We start from the raw sequence: 26926 nt of genomic DNA, 5'->3' as shown, positions 1-26926 counted from the left end.
ATGGCTTAGCTGGTTAAGGCACCTGTTGCCAAGTCTGATGACCTGAGTTTGAACCCTAGAACCCACTTGGTGAAAGGGCAGAACTGATTCCCACAAGTTGTCCTCTGACCTCCACACATATATTATGGTACAAGTGTCCCTCCCTACTATATACACATAAATGTAATAATAATAACAATTAAAAAACAGCTAAAGTGCTCACTGGGAAAATGTGTAAGTCAAACGGTATGAATTTCAAAAATATAACAATGCTAAGCTCGGAGACTTTTATTACATAATCTAACAGCTACTATGAACATAACATTTTTATACTGAATAGGTAATGAAACAATTAAAAAATACAAAAAGAAAAGCCAAGTAAAATAAAATGGAAATAAGTCTCTGTACTTGGGAGCAACTTGGCTCAGCCCTTCATTCCCTACGGATCACTGAGTAATGATGAAGACTACTATGCGGGTGGCACGTGCCTCTCCCTGGCACGATGGGAAGTGCTTAGAAGCAAGCCTGGGGTCCCCGGCACGCAGGTGGAGGCAGCATGATCAGGAGTTCACAGCAGCTACACAGCAATGTTCACGGTGACCCAGGCTACAGAACAGCCCGTCTTTAAAAAAACAAAAAACGCCAACATACTTATGTGTCTAAGAACTATGCTCTTTAAAGATGACATAATTCCAAAGTATTGGGATAATAGATATTGGCAGATAAAGTAAAGATATACAATTACAAATAACTGTACTGCTTTTTAAGCAATTCTATTACCTCCTCACCCTAAGGAAAATATCAAGCAAAAGAAAACGGAAGTGCAAACTGCGAAGCTTCCTAGTCAGACATACGCAACGGTTGCAATCTTCTCCATGTTAGGCCAGGCTGAGTTAAAGCAGTAAACACTGAGCAAAGGAACAACAACGCACTCATGTAGCGGAACGTCTCTTCAGCAAGGACGGGAGAGAGGGTCTCCGGTGCATCTTGGGGCTGGTGTGAAGACTGTGCCCAGTCTTGGTTTTCACAGAGAAAGAGAGAGTCGACTCTTAGCTTATACTGTGGCAGCTGCTCTTCTAGTAGGTTCACCAGCTCGACTTCAGGGAGATCCTCATTGGAGCAGACATCTGAGAAGAGAGTTCCCGGAAGTGAATCTAGTATGTGATTCTAGTGTATTCCATTTTCCAAGCTGCAGTGACATCAGTCTTTTGAAAGTAGGAGACCAAAGAAATGTTAGACAAGATCCTTTCTCCCCTGACTTTATTAATGTATTCTAGTCACACTGAGGAGGCTGTGTGAGTTCTAGTCTCTGTCTCTCCATCTGAGAAGGTGAACGTAGGTTGACCTCCATGGTGGTTGTGTGAACAAAGTGATACACCATGAAACACTTATACCTGGGTGTAATGCTTGGCTCAGGTGGAGATCTGATCAAACGTTAGCTTTCTCCTTACAAACAAAGTATTTTTCTTTGTGTGTGTCAGGCTGTGCACATGCAAATCAGAGAACAACATGGGGGTGTTGGTCCTCACCTCCTACCTACCCTGACTGAGTCAGGGTTTGTTTTCTGCCACAGGCTTTGGGGACTTTCCTGTCTCCACCCCTCACCTCATCTTTGAAGCACTGGCTACTGCACCCAGTTCCTTATGCATGGGTGTGTGACAAGTGCTTTATCCACTGAGCCATCGCCCAGCCTGGCTCTTTTTATTATTGTTTTACTACTGAGTCTTTAGACCTTTGGCGGTCAGTGGTAACTGTCAATTGTGCAGAATCTATCATCACCTGGGAGACGGACCTCTGGAAATACCCATGGGGGATTATTTTGATTACATGAATGGAGCTGGGAAGACTCAACGCAAGCTCTCGAACACTGTCTCTGACATACCATTCATACTTCTATCCAGGGCCTAAATTCTTCAGCTGCCCACTGTCCTGTTCTTCAGCTTTAATATTAGAAGGTACATGGGCTTTGGATTAAATCTAGTGTCTAAATCTGGCTCCTCCACACATTAGTGACAGGATATTAGACACGAAACGCATTTATTCTATCCGGTGTCATCCTTGGCACATAGTAGGCACCCACTGAATACTGCTGATGTCGTCTCATCTCCCACAGGCTGGCTGGAACATAGCTGATACTTTCTTATATGTCTGTCCCTGGCTTTCTGTTTATCACATTACCAGCATTTTAACACCCCCAATTTAGTGTTTACAAAAAGAGTTATCTCTTTTAACACAATTAGAATACTAGGGCTTAAAATAAAGAAGTACAGCAGGATGACAATCCACCCTCTCATTTTTAGGAGCTCTGGTATTTCCTTTGTGGGTAGCATAAAGAACATCCTCTAACTCTGACAAAAGACAACAGTTTAAGAAAATAAACTCTGAAAGAGCACATTTCTATTAATTGGCTTGAACTTACCAAGGACAGTTTAATAAGTTCAATAGAAAGGCTGGCACTATCACACATCTCCATTCAGCCAGACGATAAGCAGTGGCTTTATAACCACAAAAAGAGATGTAGTCCATTTAAGCCTTCATCATAATTCCAAAGAACCTCAAACCTTGGCAGAGCTATTAAATAGAACTCTGAAAATTTCATTATACAAATGCCAAGTGATTATGCACATTCTGCTTGCTGCACATACATTACAGATTGCCATTCTAATACTCTGGGCGAGAAACCCACTACAAACACATGCAGACAAAGTGTTTCAGGGTCTGGAGGAAGTGAAGAGCACAAGCAATGCCCATCATTACCCCACCCTCCAGCGACTCTTGCACACATTGACTTCTCTATGGTCACAGGCCTCCATTTAGATTCAGAGTCTTAAACATGACTTTAGAACTGGGCTGCCATTAACACACTCAAATTACCCTTCACACGGTCATCCTACTTAAGGGCGAAAGAGAATTTCATCTCTCAGAATAAATACACACACACACACACACACACACACACACACACACACACACACACACACACACACACACCTCTACCTCACTGAATACCTGAGCAATTAATTATAGAATAGAGAATACAGAAGTAGTGATCCATCTAACAAAAATGAATCAGCCTCAAAATAAGACCCTTATCACCAAATTATTTATCAAAACAAAGGAATATAGCAGGAACACATAATTCAACATTTAAAAATTCAGTCATAAGTGGGCAATGATTGTTCATGTCTTCAACCCCAGCACTTGGGAGGCAGAGGCAAGTGGATCTCTGTGAGTTCGAGACCAGCCTGGTCTACAGAGCGAGTTCCAGGACAGCCAGGGCTACACAGAGACCCTGCCTCCAAAAAGCAACAACAACAACAAACTCCAAACAAATCTCAAAAAGCACCTTGCCACAACAAGGACAAACTCAATTCATCTGAAATTCTAGCACAAGCAGACTTCATCTATACACAAGTGCCAGGTAGGCTGAGGGTTGCCTGGAGCTGGGAGTGAGGGGCGGAGGTCTGGATGCGAGAGAACTTGCATGGGATGGTCTAAAGTCCTAGACCTTGACTGCACCAGGTATGTATTTGTCAAAACTCAAGTAGTACATGAAAACAGGGACAGTTTTCTATACCTTGATGAGCATATGGTAATAAAGCTGACTCAAAAAAAAAAAAAAGCCTTGGATTTATGTGGGTTTCAGAATTCAGGTTTTGGACCTGTTTTTTTTTTTTAATAACACCCCTAACTCCCCTAACTGGTTCTGTAGAAATACATTTGATATATTAATATATCTTTAGCAAATGTAAATCTAACTAAATGAGACAGTCCACAAAAGGCTATACAAGTCAAAAAAAGCTCTGGGAGGGAATGCTTATTATTAATATGATGATGACAGTGATGCATGTATGTATGCCACAACATGCATGTGGAGATCAGAGGACAACCTTCAGGAGTTGGTTCTCACCTTCTCCAAGGTCTCCCTCATTTCTGCCGTGCTGCATACACCGCTAGTTGGCCTATGTGCCCTGGGCAACTCTGCATGTGCCTCTCCACTTCCCATAGGAGTGCTGGGATTACAGATGCGTGCTGTTATAGCCGGCCTTTTCTGTTATGTAGGATCTGGGGGGCTGAACTTGAGTTGTGAGGCCTGAGTTGCCACTGCATTCCTCACTGAACCACTTCCTGGCTCCATTTAATGATTTTAATACAAAAACTTTAGGAAAAAATGTCTAAGTACTCTAAGTTTTTCAAAAGATTTATTTATGCATCCAATTTTGTCTGTTGTATCTATGTGAGCATATGAACGTATGTGTATGCAGATGTGCACACGTGGAGATGAGAAGAAGACACTATGTCTCCCCTGTCTTTCTCCTGTGTGTGTACTTGGAGCTTGTGTCTCCTAGCTGAACTAGAAACCAAGCAAGCCTCAGAGGTCCTCTGTCTCAGTTGCTCAGATCTGGTGCTACAGGCATGCACAGGACATCCAGCTTGTTATGAAGGTACTGGGACCCAAACTCTGGTCCTCATGATTGCACAGCAAGTCTTCTCCAGCCCCCGAGGTTTCATGTTTTTAAATTTTAATTTATTTACTCTCGCAGATAAAACCTTAAGGGCTTACAACTCTGTCTGTACACCCTCGAAGAGCCTCTTGTGTGCCAGCAGTGTGTTCAGACACTTGTAGGCACACAAACACAGGTGCATTGCTCTGACACACTTCCGGTTCACCCGTGAGTGTGTGGGAGTATGGTACAGACAAACAATTGCACAGGAGGCAGGTTCTGATGATGGGATTGGAGACCAAGGGATGGAGCAATTAATTCAGTCTGTCTCTGAGGCCAAGGGATGGAGCGATTAATTCAGTCTGTCTCTGAGGCCACTAAGCTGGAAAGGGAGGCTGGGCTTTTGTCAAGGCACATCACACAGGCCAGACTGAGGCATTAGCACTCTGTCCTAGAGAAATACCACCTCAACATTATGAAAATGAACTCACCAGTGATGCTCTCCGAGTCTCTGTGATTGCTATTCATGAGGTTTTCTTCACCTGTTGGTGATGTGAAAATGGCATTCTGGGATTGACTCATGCAGAATCCTTTCCTGCTTTGGTGGAAATGGGCAGCTTTGGTATGAATCGGAGTAAAGGAAATCCATTAAGCCATTTAGTAAAGAAATGAACGTGGTCATATGTATATTTTCTTCAAGACAGAGTTTCCACAATGAGTCATGTGACATCTGCAGCTGTAAGTGCTCTCATGTGATTATCATCCCTTGGATAGTCATGGCCTAAAACAAAGAACAGACCAAGTGGTTAGAATTCAGCATGCTCTTTAATTTAGTAACAGGGCTCTAATTACCTGGTATGCCTGTCATTGAGAATGTTTTTCTATGATATACACAACAACATGAGTAACTCTCAAGGGAATTAGGATGGACAACATAAATAAATAAGTAAGTCAGCTCATGGTTTATGATCCCATTTTTATAAGAATCCTAGAGAGAAAAAAAAAAAACCAAACCAACAAACCCCACATATTTATGTGCCGGAAAAAGCAGATCAACGCTGGGTTAAGGAAGAACTTACTCACATGCAAGAGAATAGTTTGGAGAATGAAGCATGGAGTCACTGTGATGACTTCAGAAGGGCATAGACATGATGTCAAGTGTAATGCAATTGTACAGCTAAGCATGCAAGTTGGTACATATTATACTTTAATATAGCTATATATTTTTAAATAAAATCAACTCTTTACTATAGTGACCTATTATAGAGTTGAAGTGAGATGCATTATAGTAGCAAAAGGCCAGGAGGGGAAATGGAAACACAGATTTTTAGACTCTATGTAGAATAGTAAAATGCTACTTCAAGGCAAACTATGACAGCAAGCCAGAAAGCAAATAATTCAATAACTCAAGAATTACAGGTAATAAACCAATAAAAGAGACAAAATGGAAAAATTTGTTCAACTCTGGCCACTATTGGCATTTGGGTCATTTGTGTGGAACACACTGTATGAACTTTGGCAACACCTGTCCTGTCTTGACTAGGGGACTCTTTTCCAGGCCTTCTGCTAGGTATACCAGGCAAGATATCTCCAGTCACTGCCAATGTCCTTGGGGGCAAAATTGCCCTCAGCTGAGAACCACTGACACAAAAGAAACTCAACATCACTCATAATTGAAAGAAGTAAAAATGTAAGTGAAACATTCCACCTGCTACACCATCACATGCTAAGCTTTACTCATTCTTGGACAGCGCATGAGAAAGCGACCCTTTAAAGCTCAATTAATACCAGTGTAAGTTACTGTAAGAATTCAGAAAGGCTTTCATAATGTCTACCAAGCTTTTGGATGCACAGACACTGCAACTCAACAATTCTACCAACAGAATTTATAAAATGGAGATATTTCCTTAGCATACCAAGACACAGGACCAGAACATCCGACATAGTACTGACTTAAATGTTTTCAAAAGCACACACATCAAGTGGAATGTCCATAATGAGATGTCTTAGTAATAGCATGGAAGGAATCAAAATCCAAGCCAGCTGTCTGTTACCACAACACTTTGCTGAGGCAAAGGATAGAATCTGAGGCCAGCCTGGGCTACAAAGAGAGCTTCAGGAGAGTCTACACAACTTAATGAGACCTGGTTTCAAAACAATAAAAGAGCCAGGCCTGGTGGCACATGGAGAGCCTGAGGAGAGCCAGTACTATATAGTGAGACTTTGTCATCAAGAAACAACAGAACAAATAAGACAAAATAAAGGCTGCAATGCACTAAATACACATGTCTACTTAAAACAAAGAACAACAACAAAAACTGGGAAACTGTTATCAGTTAGAAAATGTTCCATTTGGCTACATGTGGTGGTACACACCTGTAATCTCAGTACTAAATAGGGAGATGTAGGGGAACTGTGAAGTCAAGGCCACAGTAGGTGTGCTACACAGCGAGCCCATCAAAGGTCATGGTGAAAGGAAGGGGGTGTTCAGTCCTAACTATAAGCTTTGCTTACATAAAAAGACAGTCTACTAAACAGTCTTAGCAATTTGCAGTTTGCATCCTATGACTACTACTTAGAGGCATCAATACTCAGTTGTGTCTGAGAAGAAGAGAGCACAGAAAAGAACAAAGGAGCCTGGGAAATGGTCAGTGAGGAAGAAAAGGGACACATTTAAGAACACTAGGGACACACATTTCAGAGACAATGTGAGCAGCAGAATCAGAGGTCAAAGGGGTATTTGAGACCCTTAAAAATTTATAGTGACCTTTGGAAGCCAGTGAAGTTCAAAAGTTAGACCCCTAAGAGAGGGTTTTAGAGAATACACCAGAATTTTCCAACACCTAGATTTTCAGATTTCCAGACCAGTACACTTTCAAAACGTGGTCATTGGCAGAGAATTTCCTGTTTCTATTATGTCCTTTTCTTTTGAGATTTTATTTTTATTTTAAGCATTTAAATGTTTGCTTGAATGTGTTTGTGTACCACACGCATGCAGTGCCTGTGGAAGCCAGAAGAGGACGTCAGATCCCCTGGAACTGGAGTTACAGACAGTTGTGAGCCACCATGTAAGTGCTGGGAATTGAACCTGGGACCTCTGGAAGAGCAGCCAGTGTTCTTAACTGAGTCATCTCTTTAGTCTATTTTATTACTTCTTAAAACATTTTATAAGGAAAAAACAGCAGTCCTTTTCCCCCAAGAAGTTTTTAATTTCATGTCAGCGTAATAAATATTCAATTGATCTACAATTGAATTCAGATAACTTTAATAAACATATATTCTTTTACATGTGCAACAATTTTCCTGGAATATGCTTGTAATATACTAATGTGGATTAGCCAGTGCAACACTAAGCAAAGTTCACAGTATTTGTTAGGTACTGTGATTCTCATCATCAAAGGTCATGTTGTAAGGACACCCTACGTTGATTTCCTCACAGTATCTTGTTATCCTGAACTGTCTTTTCCAAATCAAGCACTGCAAAAGGAAGAGAAATATATTTGTATGAAACCAATAAAAGTTCGCCTCTGAACTTGGGGGGAAAAAAGCTGACTTCTCTGATGTACACCACTTCTAGATACAAAACAAAATGTGGATGAGGCTCCGCTCACAAAAGGGTGGGAATGATGATTCTTAGGTGTACATAGCAACTGTCACCTTCCATGGTTAGTGTTCATGTCACATACACATTTTAATCAATCTTTTTAAAGGTTACAATATTCCCAAACCTGGACTTGAAATAGAATAAGCATCTGGGGGCTAGGGTGGTAACTCAGTTAGGGAAGTGCTTGCTGTAGGGTAAAAGGGCCAGCCAAAGTGGGTTTCTCTGACTGTCCCTTTTACCCTATACTTGCTATGCGAGCTAGAGAGTGAGTCAATCCCCACAGCCCATTACAAAGCCTGGCATGGTGGCACATGTTTATAGCTGGTGCATTTCCCAATGTTGAGGAGGCAGAGAGAGCTAGGCCCCTAAAGCTCGATGATCAGCTAGCCTAGTCTACAAGGCGAGTTCTAGGCTAGTGAGAAACCATCTCAAAAAATAAGATGAATGGCTCTTGAGGAGCAACACTTAAGGTTGATCTCCACCCCAGCCCCATGCACAGGAACCTGCCCACCAGTGAACACACATACACAAAGAATCTAGTGATGTATTTGAAGAGACAGGATGGCAATGTAAATGAGTGACCTTGTCATCAGGCAGATCACTTAGTACAAGATCAGCAAACTACTGCCAACATCCATATTTGACCTTCCACCTGTTTTTGCACACTGTGTGAGCTCAGAATAGCTTTTACTTTTAAATGGCTGGAAGAAAAAAAATTATACAATGTAAAAATAAGACAGAATTTAATTTTCACTGTGTACAAATGAAGTTTTACTGAAATACAAATATGTTCCTGTTTAGGTACCGTCCATTGATTGCATTCATAGTCCAAGACAGCTTGGAAATTGTGGTAATTGTGTCACCGGCTGTATATATACAGCCTGCAAGATATTAGAATATCTCTCTCACACACACACCATTTGATATTTGACAGAAGTTTCTCAACTGCTGATTACTAGTAAAACAATTCATCAAAATACTATTGTGTAAAACTAAGCTTTCCAAGACCAACTTCTGAAAGCTGGTTTCCTTCTACATTTATATACTTGTAATTAGGCCAAATGAACAGGCTTCTACTTTCTACACCCCAAGCATACTTAAAAGTTACTTTCAATTTCTAAAAAAGTCCGTTTATAAAGCAGTAGTTACAAATTTGCCTGTGAGGGAAGGGGGAAAGGGGGGGGGGGACAGTAAAGAGAGAAGGAAGTGAAAAGTGAGGAGAATTAAAACAAAGTGTCTCCAACTGATCCAAGTTGTTTCTTTTTTTTGGTTTTGTTTTGTTTTTCAAGGCAGGGTTTCTCTGCATAACAGCAGTGGCTGTCCTGGAACTTGCTTTATAGACCAGGCTGGCCTGGAACTAACCAGAGATAGGCCTGCCTCTGCCTCCAGAGTGCTGGGACTAAAGGCGTGTGGCCACCACCTGGCTTCCAAGTTGATTTTTTTTTGTTTGTTTTGTTTTGTTTTTTGAGACAGGGTTTCTCTGTATTGTTTTGGAGGCTGTCCTGGAACTCTCTGTAGACCAGGCTGGCCTCAAACTCAACAGAGATCCACCTGCCTCTGCCTCCCGAGTGCTGGGATTAAAGGCGTGCACCACCAACGCCCAAGTTGATTCTTAAGTAGAACGCTTTGTTTGTTTGTTTTGAAATCATGACTCGATAAAAGGCCACTGAGAAATGTGACTGAGACTTTGAGACTGTCTGCCTAGGAACATGCCAGTTGCTTTATTTATTTATTCTTACATTCATGTTGTTGTTAGGCCTCCCTCCCCTCCTCGTTTTTTTTTAAACTATTATTTCCGTATCCCTGGCTTACCCTGACACTACGCTGTAGATGAGGATAACCTTGCACTTCTCATCATTCTGCCTCCACATACTGGAATTACACGGCTGGGATTACAGGCTAAAGTCACCATGCTAGGTTTCTCTTTCTTCTTTTAAAAAACATTTTCATGTGTACCAGTGTTTTGCCTGTATTTAGTCTATCACTATGTGCATGCCTGGTACCCGAGGAAGCCAAAAGAGGGTGTCAGATCCCTTGGAACTGAAGTTACTGACAGTTGTGAGCCACCATACTGGGGATTGAACCCAGGGCCTCTGGAGACCAGCCAGTGCTCTTGACCTCTGAGCCATCTCTCCAGCCCATTTCTATTTTTCAACTTTTTTTTTAAACTTTGATATATATATATATGCATATATCAAAGTATATATATATACATATATATATATTCATACATCATCACCTAAGAACAAAAGTTTATACACAGGTTTTGACTATGGGTTCCAGACCTTTGCTCAGAGAATTACCTTTTAAATCAGCTCTGGAGGTTTGATGGTTTGGTCTCAACACTTGCATATAAGAACTAAGTCCACAGTAAGAGTCATGGGGAAGGAATGCAGACCTCCAGGGCAATTCAGGAACCTGCCCAGCCTGCACATGGTACACCAGGTCAGGGGTGACTTAGCAACGCAGCATTTTCCTGGGGACACATACAAGGTGCCCCACCTAACTTGATCTCCTTAGGAAGGGCAGTGTGGAGTGGCAGCAGTGACTGCAGTACCGTTTATGCATCTTGACGTTAAAGTCTGAATTTTAATCTGATTGACTGTGCTTCTGTCCTTGTGCTCATTACTTAATGTTTCTTTTTTGCCAAGGTGGGGGTATTCACAAATAAGAGGGGTCAGATATGAAGACTAAAAAACAAAACAAAACGCCCAAGTTTGGCAACTGAGATGCGGCAGCAACTCCAGAGCTCATTCTCTTTAGCTTTTCTCTATCTCTTAAGCCTGAGGAAAGCATGTTTTCTGCCTAGTATTTCTTAAGTTCCCAGCATGTCTGATACAGAACAGGAGCATTTTGAAGAGCAGCCCTGAGTAATCTTCAATCCAAAAAAAGACAAGAACCAAGGGGCTGGACAAGCAACCTAAGGCTGGGGCCACCGAAAAGGCTTATCACTGGAGTCCATTCCCTGTGGATTCTCAGCAGGTTTGTTTGTAGTCACAAGTTTCCCGCTGTTTTTCTCCTTAACACAGCCAGCAAGCTACCATAAACTTAAAGCTTAACCCACCTTCCCCATGTGACCTTAACCCACCTTCCCCACGTGACCTCAACCCACCTTCCCCATGTGACCTCAACCCACCTTCCCCACATGACTGTCCAGTTCTGGGGTCAGAAGCACGGGCTGGCTCTGCTGACTACTAAGATGTCGGCAAGGCCACACTCCTTTGCGTGCAGGCTTCAGAGAAAAGCCTATTCCCTTGCCTTCTAGCTGCTGCAGCTATATTTCTTGGATTTGAGTCTCTTCTACTATCCTGAAAGCCAGCGGCATGCATCTTCAAATCTCTTCCTCTGCTTCTAATGTTCACACTGCTGGCTTCTGCTGCCGGATCTTCCTCTGCGTCTTTGTCTTTTTCTTTTTCTTTTAAATAAGGAACCTATCATCAATGCTTAAGGCCCAACTAGATAATCCAGGATAAAGTTCCTCTGAAATTCCTGTCTGCCAAGTCCCTCAGCCTAATGTGACAGTCACACAGGTTCCAAGGAGTCAGAGTCGGATGGTGCTGAAAGCTGTGACTCAGGTGACCAGTGGTTAAGAAAGTGAGTCCCAGTGCCACCACTCACCATCTTTCCTCCTTCCATCACGCATGTCCAGGGGATAGAACTCAGATGGACAGGCGTGGTGGCAAGTGTCTTTGCTGTCCATCTATCTCACAGGCCCCGGATGTATAATTCAGCAAAACTATTTAACCATGTTTCTTCATCTGTTAAATGGGCTTACTAACAGCATCTGTTCTGGGCTTTGTGATGAGACTGGAGGAGCTAAGAGAGCACCAGCAGCCAGCTCGGAGGGGCACTGGCGCAGTCATAGGACTCAGTGAGGTGGAGCATAGCGACTGCTACGAGAATACTGCTATTGCTATTTCTACCACCAGAGTGCTATTTCACTACGGTTCTCACTAATGTCATCATACCGTTCCCAATGTCCGGCACAACAGAAAGCCTATCATCTGCTGCTTGATGGCATCTTCTCACCACTTAAGAAGTCATGCTTCCTTCCTGTCTTCTGAGAGTGACTTGGTCTGGGGACAGTCATTTTCCCCCCTTCGGTGTAGGGATAAACAGGAAGCACAGTCCAGAGGCCTAACTATCAGAAATGAAACCCTGGCAAGCACAAACAGCAGGTCCTCAGCGCCTCCTGGAGCTGCACACAATTCATTGTTCTCCCTTCAGCGCCGCTTTCTCCGCTGCGTCTTTATTCATTGTTAGAAACAACGGCTTTTGTCTATGAGCCACCAAATCAAGCACGGTACATTTAACAAGAAACAGACCTCTGTAAATCATGCACATTTAAGAGAAAATCAAGTAAAATAACCAACTACCTTATTTAAATAAGAATGAGACTTCAAAAGAGCCTCTGGAACTTGTCACTGTTACATTCATTGCTGGCAGACAATACAACTGAAGGTTTAGCTCAGCCGTGGGACTCCCTGGCCAACAGTGAACGCAAGTATAAGCTCTGTGCCTAAAAAGCATGGCTACTTCCTTAAAGCAGGGTGCTCTGGACAAGAGTCCATGGAAAAGACTAGATACTCAGGGAAGGAAACCCATGCTATGGAGTGCAGAGCCTGGAATTACAGTAAATGCAGACTTAATGACACACTTACATTGAAAATGCCTCTCAAAAGTTCATTTTACAAGCAGCACTTTGGGGATTAATTTGAAGCACATGTCGGCTGCTGGGAACAATGCCAATCAGCACTGTGCAGCAGCTCCCCAGGCAGCGGCAAACTACGCCAGACCACAGATAAGCTTGTACTTTTAAAAGTGAAATGAATTTATCATATTACTACATGAAATAACTAACTTTTTACCAAGACTAACTGATTCTAACATATATGGCCACCCCTTAGACAAAATTTACTAAAAAATTTAGGTAGTGTCCTACATTGGGACTGTCATGGCTGTAGTGCTAAGAGCTGAATGAAAAGGCATGGGGCAGTCACCACCAAAATCTAGGGAGGCCAGTGAGCAGCGCGCATCCTGAAGGTGGACACCACACACACTGTCTAGTCTAGCAGCGAGGCAGCAGCACGCATCCTGAAGGCGGACACCACACACACTGTCTAGTCTAGCAGCGAGGCAGCCACGGATGGGCTACATCCAGCACGGCTTCTCTAGCAGCATCTCTCCATGCTTCTTTGTTTCATAACTGCCACTCAATTTAATGACCAGTAGTGTTTTCAGAACATGCAGGCAGCTTTTACTTACTGACACACTGAATCCCAACAGGCAGTTAAATCCACCAGGTAGGCATCCAAACCATAAGTAAGATTTAGGCTTCTGGGGCCAACATTTTCTCCTGCACGACATATTCTGGGCTTGTTTGTCTGCCGATGTCAACACCGGAGAGGCAGGTACCCCTCCCTGCCACAATCTCCACCAACAGAAGGGAGGTAACCTCTGGCAAGGAAGGAATGCACACCAGATAAGAACACTCTTGATTGAGCCCAGGGCGCCACCCGGGGTAGAGACTGAAGTCCTCTACCATCCACTGCATGCCCTTAGCCTTTACGCTCTTAAACTTTACCTGAAACTCTTAAAATTAACCTCTAAGGAAGCATTCTCGTTAACACTGGTCCTCGGCCCAAGCCACTTCAGATCAGCACATCATGTTTCTTTACCTCTTCCTGATCATTAATGGCAGAGGCCTCTTTTTTCATAACTGCAGAACTGTCCTTCGTTACCATCTCTATTATGTAGTCGTAGTATGTGAAATGATATTTAATTTTGTTTGCTATTCCTAATTTGAATCCACAAATAGTTACCAACACTGCTTTTAAGGCAAAAGTAATACTTTTACACTTTTTGAAACATGGTGTCATGGAGCTCAGGCTGGCTTCAAACTTGCTGCATAGCTGAGGATGACCTGGGATTTCTGATCCTCTGCCTCACTTCTTGAATGATGGGAATGACAGGTGTGTGCCACCACACCTAATTTACTCACTCAGTACTCAGGCTTTCTTTCATACACACCCACCAAGCACTCTACATCCAGAAGCCCAGGTCTGAGTTTGAAGGAGAGTCTGTGCTTCAGGAGACTTGCAAGAAAGTTAATCCACAATGCAAGAGCAAGGCTTGCTGTCCTGTCCTCTGCGACTTGTAACGCTTGCTTGGCACACACTGACGTCTTGGGGAAATCCGGCCTAGTATCTCCTGAGTGAAAAACATGTGCATTATTTGTAGTTTTCAAGTTGTCAGCTCCAACTGCTAAAGTACAATGGATACTGTTTCTGTGTTTTGTTTGACAAATGGAAAGAGAAGAAAATAGGAGACTGCTGATAAGTATCTGTGATTCAAGACCTTCAAATGACTCTGCCTGGATAGAGTTGAAAGGTCTACAAAGCAGTCATGAAGAAGGCTTTGTAGGTGAGGTACCACTGTGAGCTGATCACTTTCACAGAAAAGGGACACATTACACAGCCTTGGCTCTACTTTCTACATTCATCTTTTATCTGAATTGAGGAAGAAAAAAAAGCCCAGAGCAAAGGGCTATTATGAACTTTTTTTCAAGAAAGCAAAGCGTGGTCTTTACTGGAAGCTGTTCTGTACCATGTTTCACAGCTATATCCTCATCTAAATCAGTAAGAATTATCAAAATATGACCCCATTATGAGGAAAATGCTAAATCATGCATGTCACCTATTATGGAAGAAGCCAGGAAAGTACAGTTTTATAATAAACATTTAAAAGATTTTTATAATTCTTAAACATATTTTATCCATCTTGAAAATTCACATTCCAGGTGTGCTGAGTATCAAACATAGCATTTAATGGAGATTATTACTACTTTTGGATTTTCTTTTCTTTTTGTTTTTCAAGACAGGGTTTCTCTGTGTAGCCCTGGCTGTTTTGGAATTCACTCTGTAGACCAGGCAGGCCTGGAACTCACAGAGATACACCTGCCTCTGCCTCCCAAGTGCTGGGATTAAAGGCATATGCTACCACCAACTGGCAGGATTTTATTTTTTATAGTACAACTTCTTAGTACTGTAAAAGCTAAGCATGTTAATACATGAATATACTGGTATTCCAAGTTGAAAGTTAGAAACATTAAATATCACTCCTTTATTTGTGAGGGACTATGAAATAATCCATACTACATAACTCACTTTTACTGACTTTTCACCAGTTCTTCATATTCCTTAATCTGTAAGGAATGGAAACTGAAAAATAACTATATTTGTTAATTTAATCTTTCTGTGTTTTAACCACCTCAATATAGAAATGGTATTTTACATCTTATGGGATTGTTATGTGCATCAAATAATAAGCTGATACTTGTAAAACATATAATGGTATTTAATACACAGTGAGCACTATCTATTTAATTTGTTAGATTATTATTTGTGTGTGTGAGGGGGTGTACATGTAAAGTCAAAGGGCAACTAGAGCTGGTTTTCTCCTTTCACCATGAGTTCTGGGGGGTCCAACTCAGGTCACAAGGTTCACTTACCCACTAAAGTCATCTCTTGGTCCAATAAGCATTATTTACATTTTAAATATAGTGTAAGCTTAAGCACTCAGAGAGGTGGAAATATAAATTGCAGAGACCATTTATGGTACCTGGTCATCTGGCAAAGATTTAGACGATGTGTAATTCAGACCAGCTTCCACCTTTCTGCCTTGCTAAGAGCACTTCCAGAAGGCAGACCCCATCTCACAACGACATGCTATGTGTTCTCTGGGGCTGCCACCTAGCCATGATGCAGGAGCGCTAAGAAAAACAACATGCCTCTGTAACTACTGCTCGAAAAGAGCTTCTTATACAAAAATTCTTTCCAGTAAAAGCTCACAGCAGAAGCCAGACTGGTGCAGCCATCTGACTATCAGAAGTGAACTGGTTCCCCCAGACCAAGAACTTCTGCTTCTACCCCAAAGGAAGTGATGCCAGCTGGGAAGACACATGGCTGGTATTGTTTCCTGTAGCACCATTCGTGGTGGAAAGGCGATGGCCTATTTCTTTCAAGGTGCTGGTAAAATGTGGTAGAGACACGCTGTGGGCACCAGAATCCAATGCTACGTGAAAAAAGCAATAATCAATTCCAATTATACAAATGAAATATTTTCCATATTTCATTTGCATACTTAGTGTTTGTAAATATATCAAAATATTTACCTTTGATGTGAGGAATATGAAACTTTGAAGGTATAGGGTTAAAAAAGAAATACTAAAATTATTATTAAAATATATTAAATTATTTAATTATTGTTACATCCTTCTAATCCTAAAGGCTAAACTTGTTCCTGGACACAGCAACATATGTTGGATGCTCTGATTATAGTAGCACAAGCAAGCTTAGAGATGCAACTATGTGGGCACAGTTCCTGGCCATTTCTCAAAAAAGCCATGATGTTTTGTAATGTAAACAAACGGCTCTAAGAAAGGCACGAAACTAAAGAAATATAAATAGCAGGCAAGTCCGGTTTAGCATCTCCCTCCAAGGCCTTCCCAGCCTCTCGCCTCTGTCTCCTGAGCACTGGAATCATAGGCATGTGCCACCACATCCGGCTCTTTTAAGCATTTTACTATAAATCCTCCATCCTTTGATACCGTCACTCTGAGACATCAAGCACCAAATGAAATTCCTGTCGAGAAGAGAAAGCAGTTATAAAAGCTTGGCCTTTTCAGTGTGCTTGCGTGTGTTGTGTGGGTTTGGTGTCTTTGTGGCCATCCACTCTGTGTACAAAAAACGCCATGGCTGTGATTCTAGATCAGAAGGCAGCCAGCTGGAGCTGGGGAGCCATAGTTAGCTGATCCTATAAGTGAAGAATGGTTTCTACATCTTTTAAGGAATTGAGAACAACAATCTCGTGCAACAAACAGTATGTGGCTTCACTAAAACATTCAGTATCTGATTCCTTACAGAAAGTGTTCGCTGAGTCTTGTTACAGATTCTAGAGGGTTGTTTTTTTATTTATTTCAATTAAGGCAGTGTTTCTCTGTGTAGCCCTGATTGTCCTGGAACTCACTCTATAGACCAGGCTGGCCTCGAACTCACAGAGACATGCCTGCCTCTGTCTCTCCTAAGTGCTAGAATTAAAGGTGTGCACCACCACTGGGTGGATTCTTGATTTTTAAAGTGGATTAATTACCTGTTGGAAATCATAAATGGAAATAACTGGTGGTTATATAATTGTATATTCTAAATACTGGATAGTTATGAATACAATGGTCAGGTGGCTAATATGTTAACATGGAAAAAAGACAAATGCTTCATAACAGCTAACCATTATATCTTTGAAGGATAGTGAAAAATCATGCCTAATTTTCATTTGAGTCTTTGTATATTGTCTGAATTTTTTAGATGCACATATTATATTTATGACAAGAAGCAAAAATACATACGGGAACATGTACATGTCATATTTCCTTGTGGCTTGTGGCTGATGAGATAGGGGAGTTCACTTAATCATGCACCGTGCTGCCGGGCGGTGGTGGCGCACGCCTTTAATCCCAGCACTCGGGAGGCAGAGGCAGGCGGATCTTTGTGCATTCGAGGCCAGGCTGGACCGATAGCCTCTGAAACAATACAGAGAAACCCTGTCTCGTAAAAACCAAAAAAAAAAAAAAAATCATGCACCGTGCTTACAGTTTTACCATCTTGTACTAGAGCATTTACTAGGTAACCAACCACACTCCTGAAAATGTCTACACTGAGTCTGTCCACTTACTTTTACTGTCATGTCTGCTGATCCTACAAGTTTAGTATGCATTGTTTAAATAGTTGAAAGTTGGATAGCTGAAGAAAGTGTGTGCTACTAAAAGCATTGTTATTATCAAATCTTACTGAGTGAAGTCCACGCTGGCCACAGCTAGACAGCTGGTAGTAGTGTGTCTCTTAGGAAGAAGTTGGGGAAAATACTTAGTAAGCAAGTGGGCCAAGACTGGGCTGAAGTCCAGCCTCCAGGGACTATGTGGAAAAGTCACTCAAGGTGGAAGGTCAAAGGAGGTTAAGCTGTTTTGCAGGAGTGTAGGAGAGCAACAGGCTTTTCTTTTTCCTGAGGAGAGGGTACAGCCTCTAGGAGATGGCAGCAGCCCGGGGGCCATGGGAATATCCAGACTTTGAAGAGGTTGTAGGAGGGTTTTGGTCATCCGTTCAGTCTTGGAGGGTCTAGACCAGTGGTTCTCAATCTGTGGGTTGTGACCTCATTTAGGGTTGAATAACCTTTTCACAGGGATTGCATATCAGATATTTATGTTATGATTCATAATAGTAGAAAAATTGCATTTATGAAGTAACAATGAAATAATTTTATGGTAGGGGGTTCCCATAGCATGAGGAACAAACTGTGTTAAAGAGTCACAGCACTAGGAAGGTTGAGAACCACTGCTCTAGACATTCTGCTGGCATGTGAGTCATAGACATTAAAATATTGGCTCATACTTATTTACTGTCAAAATTTTAAAACCAAGGATATTTATAAAGTCATTAGTTACTTCAAAATCTTTTTTAAACAAACAAATGTACGTCTGTTTAAATATGGTGACAGATCAAACAGGGAAACAATGAATAGAGGTCTTTAAAATATGGGCAACATGGAGGAAGTCGTATAACATGTTTGTGGATTTCCTGTTCATCTCATCCAAACCAGAGAAAACATCTGGAGCAGAGGCATTTTATATAAACAGTTCTACAGATACTGTCACACGGCTGTACTTCTGAAATGAAACAAACCCATCCCAACAAGACAGAAAGCACTTTCCATGCTGAGTGGCAAAATTAAGATACCAGATTAATCAAGAGGTTGGCAGTTGCATTTCTAATAGCACAGAGTATTGAGAACCAACTAAACAGATGCAACTGTGCTGTCAGACTAAAGACTATTACTGCGAAACCTGCTCTTCAAACAATTAAGACCCTTGAAATCACAGCATTTTCAATACAGCAGTAAGGAAAATCAAACTTCTAAAACTAATAGCAAGAAGAAAATGTATGTTCTTATATTCTTCATATGATCCCTAACAATAAAATAATTTGCTTTTGGTATTAAAATCATCATAAATCTTTCAGTTGTTAAAAAATTGTAAAACTTAGAGCTTTCAGAAGCAGAAGTTACATCAGGTGCCAAAAGCAAAACTAAAGGCACCATGTATGTAGTTCTCTTCAAACAAAGCAGGCCATGCTCATCAACAATAGAAATACGGTCAGGATGGAGGACCGTTTATTACAAACATAGTTTGTAGCATATGTAACTCTGGAATTATCTGCGTATCTAAGACATGTAAGCACACAAAAGGATTTTCAATTATATCTGTCACAGACCTAAGCTTCCGTTTTCAAAACCAGTTGTCACAGCATCCCCAGGATTTCAACACATTATTTTTTAAAGATTTATTTTTATGCAGATGAGATGTGTACCTCATGCATGCCTGTTACCCATGGAACTCAGAAGAGGATATATAGACTGATGTGAGTCACTATGTAGATGCTGGGAATGGAACCTGGGTCCTCTGCAAGAACAACTGTTCTTAACTGAGAGCCACCTCTCCAGTCCCCAAGGTTACTTTTTTAAGTGAAAATTTTTATGTAATGGATGATTTTTGTTTATCTAGAAAATTCATGGAACGAAGAGTAGGTAACTTTTTGAGCTACGGCTACTGATAACTCAGGAAACCATTTGGGGGACTGAGGAAATTCAGTCTTTCTCCATCTGCCTGTAACAGCCAGTAACCCCACATTTTCAAGACTTTCTCCTGAGCCTTCTTTCTCACCCCAGAAGCCACATAACTCTCAAGTCCTTCATTTCCAACTCCAAGATAGTCACACCTTAAGTTTCTATCTTTAGTTCAAACTGGCATTTCCTAACTTTAAATTGGAAATGTCATTATCAGTATATATGGGTACCATAAAACCTCCACAATCTAAACTCAACTTTTCTCCAATCTCTCACAATCCCTGCTTTATTATTACTATTTTAGTTGATTAGCTGCTTCACTTTATAAGAATCATCCACATATCTCAAGCTCAACCATACCACAGAGCCCCAGACTTAGTCATGTTCCCCTCTTCTCTGCTTCCCACCTGGTCTCCAGTTCTCATGAACTTACTCTCCAATCCCATTGCTACTATCTTAGTTCACACCTTCCCCTCCAATAATAGTTTGCTATACTCCACTCTTTGCTCACCCATTCTCTTTGTTTCCTACTCCTATGCCTTCAATGTGCTCAGTCTTTAGACTTGTGGCAATTTGGGTTCTCAGGCAGATATTCCTATAAAGAACATATGCAAAGTATGGGGAACAGATAATGTAATCAACTTCGCAAGCCTGCCTATCATTCTGGTTATTGTGACACTTCCTTCAGACTTGGAAACGAGCACACGGAGGCCACTGTAATATCCAGACCCACATAGCTGGAGAAAGGGAAAGACTTCCGAGCAACAATAGCCCTTAACACTGAAGACATAACCTCAAAGATTCTGGTTAAATTTGAGATTTTCCTAAAGAATATGCCAAACAAAACCACAATCACAAGTTTTCTAAGATGGGTTTCTAGCATAAATAATTAATAATAATGGTGTAAGAACTTCCCCAGTTTCAGTGAAAAACTATATTCATATTTGTTTCAAACTGGCTTTCCTAATAAAAGTCCTAGTGTAGACTGACTTCAAAGTTCTTTACCCACAATCCCTTTCATCTTCACAGTCACCCCATGATGTGGGTATTACTGTCACCATTTTATAGACAAGGCTTAACAGTCGCTTACCACACTGAAGTAGTAAGAGTCAAGAATCAAAGTCAAGCCTATTTTTCTACAGTTGATACCTCTAACCTCAGAAGTCTGACAAGTGACTGGAGTAGTGGGGGAAAGAGGGACAAAAAGCATATGTCATTTGAAAGGGTTTCAGAGAACTGTAAAACAATCTCCCCACTTTTAAAAAACATACAATGATTCCTGAATAAAAAAGAAGAAAGAAAAAACAAACAGCCGGGCGGTGGTGGTGCACGCCTTTAGTCCCAGCACTCGGGAGGCAGAGGCAAGCGGATCTCTGTGAGTTCAAGACCGGGCTGGACTGACAGCCTCCAAAACAATACAGAGAAACCCTGTCTCGTAAAACCAAAAAAAAAAAAAAAAAAAAAAAAAGAAAATAAAAGAAAAAGAAAAAGCAAATCCTCAGTTTGTACACACACACACACAAATTAAAGAGTTATTTGGGGCCAGTGATACGGTTCAATGGGTAAAGGTGCTTGTTGCCAAGCCTGACAACTTGAGCTTGATTCCTGGAACCCACATGGTAAAAGGAGAACAAACTCCTGCAATTTGTTCTCTGACCTCCACACATGCTCCCCCAACTCACACCAATAATAATAATAATAATAGCATAGGTGATAAGATAATTTCAATTTAAAGTTAAGACACATCAGTAAGGAAAGGCTAAACAAAATGACTAAGGGAGGGGAAATTGGCCTTTGATGACTTACGTTTCTACTGTAAACAGCAATTACTATATATGCAATGTGTGTATACACAATGATGCAGTGTGAAGTCCTCCAGGACAGGCTTTCAAAGACTTCTTTCATTCTATGCTAAACATCCAAATTGCTTTGTATTTATTTATTTTTAGATTAAAAAATTCACTTCTAATCTCGTTTCTTCATTCCTTGTGAGGTGCCAGCATGCCCTCCCCTTTCGAGCCCAATGTTGGGATAAGAAACAAGGTAACCAAGTTATCAGAGAACCACAGGTGTCTGAGACCCAACCTTAGGACCTTTTTCCTACACCTGGCACTTTCGCAAGTGCCTGTTTCTTATCCTTCCAGCACCAGGGATTTGGTTGGCACTCTTCTCTTCCTTTGGCACTGTTGCCAAGTGCTCTTCTCACCTGCTGTTCTTTCTCCTAGGCTGCCTATGAACCCTGCTCTTTCTTTACTGCCTCCCAAGGAGATTGGGGGTCCTCCTTCCTTCTTCCTAATGGCTTTCCTGTTAATCAATATAAAGACCAGGAGTGCATTATGAACATGGAAAGAAAGGTTGAGAAGTTTAACTTTGCTCATTGTGATTTTAGTGTTTATAGAGACTCCTAGTCTGCAGACTAAATTATCCCAGAAGACAATGAGCTCATTTGCTGTCTTTCCCTCAAGGCACTCAGAGCTCTTTGAGGTATCTATTTGCATGACCCAAACCTAACGGCAATTGACTCATAAAGAGATGGCAATACAAGCCTACTGGACTACTGACTGAAAGTAAGTAAACTAGTCCAATGTGGTAGCACAGGTCTTTAATTCTGGTACTCTAGAGGCAGAGGCAAGCAGCTGTCTGTGAGTTCAAAGGCAGCCTAGTCTGCACAGTGAGTCTAGGACAGTCAAGACTTCATAGAGAGATCTTGTCTCAAAAAACAAAACAACTAAGTAAGCTATAGAAGAGTTTAACAAACTCTTGATTAATTACTGATTTAATTGATTACTGACTACTATTGATTACCGATAAAATTTTAATCCAATACCAATGAAATGAATTGCCTTACAAAGCAAACTTAAGCTAAGATCAATGTAGCATGAATTCTAAAAACCTGGAGTCAGATGCTGAAAGACCAGAGTAGCAAAGGAGCCAGTCACTAGGGAGAATTCTTACCTCTACCGAATCCTCAGACCAACTGGGCCATCTTGTTTCTAGGAATCCTCAGGCTGAATGTTCAGATTGACTGCCTAGATTGCCATGCTCCTCAGACTGTATGGGTTTCTGTCTAAATTCCCCTTCCCACCCAGCCATACCCTTTCCTATCTCCACCTCCTTAGTGCTGGGATTAAAGGTGTATCACTCCAAATGCTGGGATCTCCTTTGAACCTATAATCTCAGTCTGGGAAGCTGAGACCAGAGCCTGGGCTGCACAGTGAGACTTGTTAAACGCTCCAATGTCACATAGAAGGGTTTGGTGTTGAATGACCTATCATTTTTATAGTAATAACAGTACCCACTTTTATAGTACTTATAGTGAGTAATAAGTACCTACTTTTCTTGTAGTAAATGGAAAAAAATAAAAGGCTGATTTTGGCTTATTGCTACTAGCACGTGCAGCTGATAGACAAAGCATTTCAAACAAGTCCCACATCAAGAAATAATCAGCTTTAAAAACTCACAGCTGCTAATATAAGCCTCACTTGTAGCCTTTTAATTTTGTGACTAAAAGAGAAAGCAAAATCAAATTGGGTAACTTAGTAGGATAATAAGCTTTGATTCCCGCCTCCCCCCAGTTGTTAAATCTATGCTTTAGGAACAGCAATCCCATCTCTCAGACACATCTTTGCTGGTTTCTAGGCTCCTCCCCTCTTCTACCAGACAGTGTGCTCTTTCTTAACTGACAAGCTTCCCTTTGTTTTGATTTATAGCACTGGCCTGAATAACCAGCTCCACAGCCCTATATATGACACGAGAGCAGAGCTTTGGAGCTGGGACCCCAAACACCATTCACTTAAAATAAGAGATGAATCTTTGAATAGTCTAGTTTTGAAATTGACTACATTTTAAATATAAAACAGTTAAATTCTCCAGAAGTGTCACAAAACCACCTGGCATGAGGTTACTGTAAATCTAGTCACCAAGCATAGGCATCACATCACAGGCTTCAGTGTCCTTTCTCTTTGGGGACTACTGCACATCACCTCTTTCTCACCCCACCCCATTATCCTCAGCAACTCCCTCATCTTCCACAACAATAAATGCCCAGGTCCTACAGCTTCCTTTCCCTCATATGCACATTTGATTGGGGTAAAAATCAATAATCCCTGAAAGGAGGAACTGGAGCAAGGAATGGTCACAGATTCCTAAAATCCCTCATGGAAGGTTAATGCAGGAGGACCCCAAAACTGATGGCAGCCTGAGCTGTATAGCAAACTTGTCTTAAACAACAAAGTAAAAGCTACATGTGCACATATATCATTACAATCATGTAAGTCACTTAGCCACCCACTCCTGCCTTGTACCTCTGCCTACGAATTTTACCATCTTCCTTGTTTCAGCAACATGCTCTAAACCTTCTTTATGACTTTTGTGGTCAGGGTCTCACTTTGTAGTTCAAGTTGGCCTGGAACTTCAGATGTAGTTCAGGCTAGCTTCCAACTTGTGATTGTCATGCTCAGTCAAAATCTTCTATTTTTGAAACTACAAAAGAGTAAAAAACACCTCCCTTCCTCAGGGCTTTGGAATTCCCCACCTCTCTGGAGGCTTGCCAAGGCTTCTTAGAGAGTATTTGCTTATTCTAATTTCCTTTTGTTTGTTTGTTTCTTTCTTTCTTTCTTTTCCAGACAGGGTTTCTCTGTGTCTTTGGAGGCTGTGCTGTCTGTAGACCAGGCTGGTCTCGAACTCACAGGGATCCGCCTACCTCAGTGATGGAATTAAAGACATGCGCCACCACCTCCCAGCTCATTTTCTGTCCCTCACCTCTCATCCATACCTCCATTCTGGCACAACCGGATCCCTCCAGAAACAGCTCTCCTTTTCCACCATCCCCTCTGGTAACCAGTCGAATCACACCTCCTTAGTTGCGGCATCGTTTCTTTTTTTTTCTTTTCTTTTTGGGGGGTTTTACAAGACAGGGTTTCTCTGTATTGTTTTCGAGGCTGTCGGTCTAGCCCAGCCTCGAACTCACAGAGATCCGCCTGCCTCTGCCTCCCGAGTGCTGGGATTAAAGGCGTGTGCCACCAACGCCCGGTTTAGTTGCGGCATCATTTGTAGTTCAGCACTGAGCCCTTCCTTGGCCTTCTGGTGATCTACAGCCACCCATGCTTATTCTCAGACTTCCCACTCAATTACCTTGGTGGTCTGGGTGAAAAATGTCCTCCTCAATCCCCAGGTTGTGGTGCTATTGGGGAGGCTCTGGAAACTTTAGGGGAAATATGTCACTAGGAAGAGGTGGTCTTTGAGGTCTTACAGCTTCATTCCACTTCCGGTTTCTTCTCTGCTCTTCCTCTATCCTTCCCCTGTACCCTCACCCCCCATCTCTGCACCCTGGGCATTCTCCCCCCCCTCCAAAGGACTCTGTCCCTCTGGAACTATAAGACCAAATAAATTCTTTCTTAAGGAGGGGGAGAGGGCAACAGAATGTATATGACATGAAAGCAGAAGGGAAACCACTTACAGGGGGGAAGGGACCAGCAAGGAGGGGACAAAAGAAACAGGGTTTAGTCATATGTGTATATACATACAGGTTTAGTCATATATATGCACACACACACAGATATATACATGTGTGTATGAATGAAAATGTCATAATGAAACTCATTGCTTTGTAACGCAATTGTTGGGCAAATTCTTTCCCCACAGACTTCATAATTCATCAACTCTTAAATTATGAGTTAAAAAACAAAATTTCTTCCTTTTTATCTGAATCTTCAAAAAGCTTTCTAAACAAAAAGAACTCAACATCTGGCAAACATAAGCAGATAAATACAGATGAGCTTCAAGACCTCAGTGATCTTTACAAAATGAACTAGTTCTACTTCTGTAACACTGAAGATTCTGCATGCTCCATTTCTAGCATGAATACCTGCAATTCTGGGAGATTGAACAGGACATCCTCAAGGTTCTGTGTGTCAGCAGTAAGGCTAGGAACAAAGTTGGCATGTTACATAATAAGAGGTTAATTATAAAATAATTTCAAAAATAATTCTATTAAGAACTAGTAAAGCCGGCAGTGGTGGTGCATACTTTTAATCCCAGCACTTGGGAGGCAAAGGCAGGAGGATCTCAGTGAGTCTGAGGCTAACCTGGACTACAGAGGAAGTTCCAAGACAGCTTGGGCTATCCAGAGAAACCTTGTCTCAAAAAAAAAAAATAAATAAGGGGGAAAAAAGCAACAACAACAGAAACTAGTCAATAGTAGTTATACACCCAACACTTTCCAATAAAAGCTTCTTGAACTCAACTAAATGTATTAAAAATAGATACACTAAAAGATAGCTACACTATAGTATACAACAGTCTCAGCAAAAAGGAGATTAAAGAGCTAAGAAATCTGAGCTCTAGCAAGGGAAGGGCTAATGAGCTCATGGTCTAGATTAGATCTAAAATGTAATGACCTAAGAAATGGAAGAAAACAAGGTGATTTATATTTAATGGGCATTACCATGTCCCTACCCTATAGATAGATATCAGAGGAGGGAGGTCATTTCTAGCTAAAGTGTCCATCTTTACACTCAGATTTTTAGTGGGTTTCTTAAGTATCAAAGATTTGACTGAGACTAAGACAGTGGTTCTCAACCTTCCTAATGCTAAGACCCTTTAATATAGTTCCTCATGTTGTGGCGACCCCAACCATAAAATTATCTTGTTGCTGCTTCATAGCTGTAATTTTGCTAGTTATGAATCGTGATGTAAATATTTTTGGAGACAAAGGTTTGCCAAAGGGGCCAAGACCCACAGGTTGAGAACCACTACTATAAGACAAAGTAAACAAGAAAAATTGAATCCAACAGAAAAGGGGGGAAAAAACAGAGGTCCCAAAACATATTAGCTACTAATACAATGGGGAGGGATTATCAGCAAAGTGGAGATTTAGATCTGACTATTTCAAGTTAAGAAGTCCTAACTTGATCTCATAGGAAATGGCATTCCAGAGAAACCAAGCTAGAGACAGAATACAGGACAAATTTCGGGAAAAGAAAGACCAGAGAGACAAGAGGGAAATTTAAGCACACTACACACGGATTATTGTAAGAAAGGCCTAGGCTGGGGAATGGACTGTAGGGATCTGTGAGATGGTGAAAACAACAGGTTAACTGGTGACCTGGGACTAGATAGGCCTTCTTCCTGCTATGAAAGAAAATGGCATCCAACATATGCTTCATTCATTCAGGCTTAAAATGGCATGGAGAGATGTTCTCTAGAGAAATTTCTGTTCTCTCAG

At 41.4% G+C, this 26926-nt stretch overlaps 1 protein-coding gene across 6 annotated transcripts in view; it reads right to left on the bottom strand.

Annotated features, from left to right (window-relative positions):
• The window catches only part of Trak2 (trafficking kinesin protein 2), a 57759-nt gene that overhangs the window by 25178 nt on the left and 5655 nt on the right, over positions 1–26926 (bottom strand). For 4 of the 6 annotated variants that reach the window (XM_013113756.3, XM_013113757.3, XM_013113755.3 and 1 more), the window contains 2 exons: positions 4916–5205; positions 912–1106 (listed from right to left, as the gene is read on the bottom strand). In XM_013113756.3, coding sequence (XP_012969210.1) covers positions 912–1106; positions 4916–5006 — 286 coding nt within the window. In that variant the 5' untranslated portion in view covers positions 5007–5205. Of the gene's footprint in view, positions 1–911; positions 1107–4915; positions 5206–13293; positions 13486–14062; positions 14239–26926 lie in introns of all 6 variants that reach the window. The other 2 variants (XM_021227441.2, XM_013113754.3) reach the window with 1 other exon arrangement.

This window comes from Mesocricetus auratus, unplaced genomic scaffold, assembly GCF_017639785.1.
Source record: "Mesocricetus auratus isolate SY011 unplaced genomic scaffold, BCM_Maur_2.0 Super-Scaffold_100010, whole genome shotgun sequence".
Lineage (NCBI taxonomy): Eukaryota > Metazoa > Chordata > Mammalia > Rodentia > Cricetidae > Mesocricetus > Mesocricetus auratus.
This window is presented reverse-complemented; position numbering and strand designations above follow the sequence as displayed.